The sequence below is a fragment of the Pogoniulus pusillus genome, chromosome 18 (assembly GCF_015220805.1).
Source record: "Pogoniulus pusillus isolate bPogPus1 chromosome 18, bPogPus1.pri, whole genome shotgun sequence".
NCBI lineage: Eukaryota > Metazoa > Chordata > Aves > Piciformes > Lybiidae > Pogoniulus > Pogoniulus pusillus.
Genome location: NC_087281.1, coordinates 15,969,654 through 15,973,480, shown reverse-complemented (window position 1 = coordinate 15,973,480; position 3,827 = coordinate 15,969,654). Strand labels below are relative to the sequence as shown.

General features: G+C 49.9%; 1 protein-coding gene across 1 annotated transcript; it reads right to left on the bottom strand.

Moving 5' to 3' along the window:
* Window positions 1-1,025: 1,025 nt before the first annotated feature.
* MAP10 (microtubule associated protein 10) lies at window positions 1,026-3,581 on the bottom strand. Its single transcript, XM_064158543.1, has one exon. It carries the CDS (start codon window positions 3,576-3,578, stop codon window positions 1,206-1,208), a length of 2,373 nt encoding a protein of 790 aa, XP_064014613.1. The 5' UTR covers window positions 3,579-3,581; the 3' UTR covers window positions 1,026-1,205.
* Window positions 3,582-3,827: the final 246 nt, after the last annotated feature.

Below are 3,827 nucleotides of genomic sequence, written 5' to 3'. Positions count from 1 at the left end.
GTGATTTTCTTAAGTGTCGGGGGCGGGTAACACCCAAACCATGACAGTAAGTCTGTCATTTGACTCCGAGGATAAATGTCTTAATTGATGAAACAAACTACTCAAGAGTGGAAAGGGGGGGGACAGGGTGGGGAAACGAGGACAAGAAAGACCTACAAACTAAGCCAGAAATGTTAAGCCCTCTTCGGATTCAAGTCAAAGGACATCTGAGATTTTTAACAGGGATGTGGACTCTTTTAAAAAGACTCAGGAGTTAAACAAAAGTTGTTAACTTCAGTGATCAAAATGGAAGTCATAAAAACCAAACTGGAAATCAAACCCGAACACATCACATGGTAGTTCAGCCACCATAAGGAGATACAGCAAATTTTTCCATTATCCTGAATCCTTAAATCATGATGTAATACACCATTTTGTTCCAAATTTCTGGACAATAGGTGCGACCCCTCCTTTTCCCCAGTGTCAGAGAATGCAATCAGGGAGTTGTGAAGCGTTGAGAATTTAATACCATCTTCCCTACTCTTTACTCAGTCTTCAAGGTCAAGTAACTTCCATCAACCCCTCAAAGCTTTGCCCAGATTATAATGATTTACTGTCACCAATAATTCCTAAACTCTTTTGTAATAAATTGTAAAAAACTGACCTAATGGGAAGAAACTTCAATCTAAGAAACTCTTAACAGGGCTCATCTAGTTCTGGTCACTATATTGATAGGAAAGTGAAATAAATACATCATTATAGAGATTAGCTGCTAAAAGTCTGTGCTGTTACAGGCTATGCCTGTATGTTCTAGGTGACTATTTGTAATGAAAATGAAATGTGGAACTATTTTCATGAGGAATAGATACTTCAGTTAGCAATGTATTTTATACTTGGCTGTTTCTGTAGGATGTTATCACTTCTAACCTGGATAGGTTTTGTGTGCACTTACTGCATTTCCATCTTCATTTCTACATTCAACGGTATGTTTCTTGTGCTGTTTGGATTACTTTTGTATTTAGATACTGAAAGTCATGCTCAGCATACCAATTAAGAGCCATTTATTAGAGATTCCAATAGTAGTTTATTCCAAAAACCTCTTAAGTAAATTCACCATTGCATTAAATGTGCATGATAAGGCCTTACATTAACTTGTCTATATTGCAGATAATTGTATAATGCCTTATAAAGTATAGTATCTTAATCCAGATAGTGAAAACTTTTGACTACATTGTGTATCCTGGAAGCTTGCTCACTACAAGTTCACTGATGTCTTTGTACTGATTAGGAACACAGAGTTTCCCCAGAAAGTTATCCTCTATGTCAGACATACTGTCTTCTAGGATGCTAAGTTCAGGATCAGGCATGTTAGATGGTAAGTAAGAGCTAACCTCAGTTACTGACTGTCCTTTTTCTGCAGAGGTCTGCCCCTTTCCTATATTCAGATCAGATTCCAAGCTAACTTGTTTGCTTCTCTGTGTAGCTACTTGTTTAATGTGCCCATCACCCTCATTCTCATCCTCACTGATTTTTTGGGCTTTCTGCTCTTCATCCAATAATGACAACTCCAATTGGGCAAGACTAAATGAATCAACTGATTCACCACTATTTCTCAGGCTGATTTTTAAGTCATGATTTCTCTTCTGAGATTGGCCTGGAGATGAAGCTGAAGAAATTGACAGAGGCTCTGAAGCACTTTCAGCTCTTTGACTCATCTTTGAAATTCTGGACTTGTTGGATTCCAGCTCTGTACCCTGCTTTTGGCTTTCAAGCCTCAGAGGTTCAGGACTGCTGTCACAAGCTTCTAAGTTTCTGCCTACATGCTCAGCACTGGTGAAATCTTCTGAATAAACTGTGTTCTCAGGGCTAGCAACAAAGTCATCCGAGTATATGAATTCAGAGCTGTTTTCAATACTGCTGCTGGGGCTTGGCTTACAACCACTTGCAACAGACACACCACCATGCTCCATGGTTTTACGATGGATTAAGTGTATTACTTCCTCATTACTTCCCTTTGCATGAGTGAGTTGGGTTTTCGCAGACTTTTCCTTTTCATCGGGTTTTAATACAGTTTTCTCCTTTAAGGAAGCTGGACCTCCCCAGTCTGCAATTTCATTGTCCTTCAATAGACTTGCAGTAACCCATTTCTGCAGGTCCAGGGACACATCTCCTGTCACTGAAATATTATCTGCGAGAGCATCATTTTGCAAAGTCTCAATGGCTTTATGAAACTGATTATCATTCTTTGAACTGTCTGTCTTGCCACAATGCCTGTAAGAAACCGCATGCTGTTCTCCAGCAGTTCTCAGCAGCTTTCTTTTGGATAAAGTGCTTCTCTCTTTCAGCACCTCAATTTGCTTTTTTCTGTACTGCTCTCTCCTTTCATGAATTTCCAGCTTACCAGGGTTGGTCTGCTGCAGCCGCAGTCTCAGTGTATTTGTCAGCCCGTACAACAACTTCCTTCTGGGAGGTCTGTTTTCCTTAGTTTTGCAGTTCCTTTCAGCACCTGTCTTTCCTTGGAGTAAACCTTTCTTAGGTCCTTTCTTAGGCTGGAAAGACTCTGGTGTGGTGGTATCTTGCTCTTGCTTGAATTCAGACTTGGCATCTTCACTGCTTCCATGAACCTTCATGGGTACCTCTGAAGGCTTGAGGGCAGAGGAGTGGCCAGGGCCAGGGGGCTGTGAGGCCATGCCACCACTCCCTGGGACCTGGTAGAGCCATGCATGTTTGGGGTGCGCAACAACAGGTGTAATGCAGCGTGTGAGCACCGACAGCTCTCCCAGCAAAGCACTGAGTAACGGCAGCTGCCCCAGTGTGTGATGGAGGTGTTGAGGGCTGGTGGGGTGCAGCAATGAGGGCCCAGCACTAGGACGTGGGGGGCTCTGGCCCTTGTCTTTGTCCTCCAGTCTCCCGGCCTTGATATACTTCCATTGCCCTGTGGTTGCATTTGCTGGTGACAGATGGGACTCAGCTGCCTCGCGACTGTAGTAGAGCATGGGAGGGCAAAAGATGTTGCCCTCCAGCTCCTCACTCTCCTCTTTCTCCTCGGCCCTCGGTTCGGGGGACGAGGCAGGCGGCGTAGCAGCGCAGGGGCTTGCGGTGCTCGGCGGGGGCGGCTCTTCACCCGCCTGCAGGCTCGTAAGACGGTAGCCCAGGACCAGCTCCCCGACGGGATGTCCCGCAGCGTCTCGCAGCGGGAAGCGACCCCGGCGACTGCAGGAAGCAGGCACCTCGGGCTGCTGCAACAGCTCGGAGGCGGCGGGGGCCAGGGATACGTCGCAGCTGCCGAGGAGGCGTGGAGTGCTCGGAGCGAGCTCGACTGGGAAGGCCAAGAGCAGGGCACGGAGCGGCTGGCGGCAGAGCGCTGTGTAAAGCGAGCTCCGGCGCCAGCGGAAAAGGCAGCGCTTGCCGCGGCCGAAGGGGAAGGCCCGACCGGGCCGCAGGGGGGGCGCGGCGGCGACGGGGTGCAACATGAGGGTGGGGAAGCCCAAGAGGCGCAGCGCCACGGCCGGGCGCAGCGTGGGACCCGGTGCCGCGGCCAACACCACCTCCTCCACCAGCAGCTCCAGCGCGAACAGCCCCTCCGCGGCCGCCGCCATGCTGGCTCCTGACTCTGCTCTCGCGAGAGGGGCGCGAGGGGGCAGTCTCGCGAGAGGAGGGCCGCCCGCCCCGCGGGAGCAGCGGCTCCTGCCGCCGGGCTCCTGCCGCCCGCCCCGCCCCGCGGGGACAGCTGCGCTCCGCCGCCGGGCCCCTGCCGCCGGGCTCCTGCCGCCCCGCGGGGGCCCCTGCGCTCCGCCGCCGGGCTCCTGCCGCCCGGCTCCTGCCGCCCGGCTCCTGCCGCCGCTGCT

Excerpts from the sequence above, each read along its gene's own strand:
- MAP10 (XM_064158543.1), bottom strand. The coding sequence starts at position 3,578 with ATGGCGGCGGCCGCGGAGGGGCTGTTCGCGCTGGAGCTGCTGGTGGAG.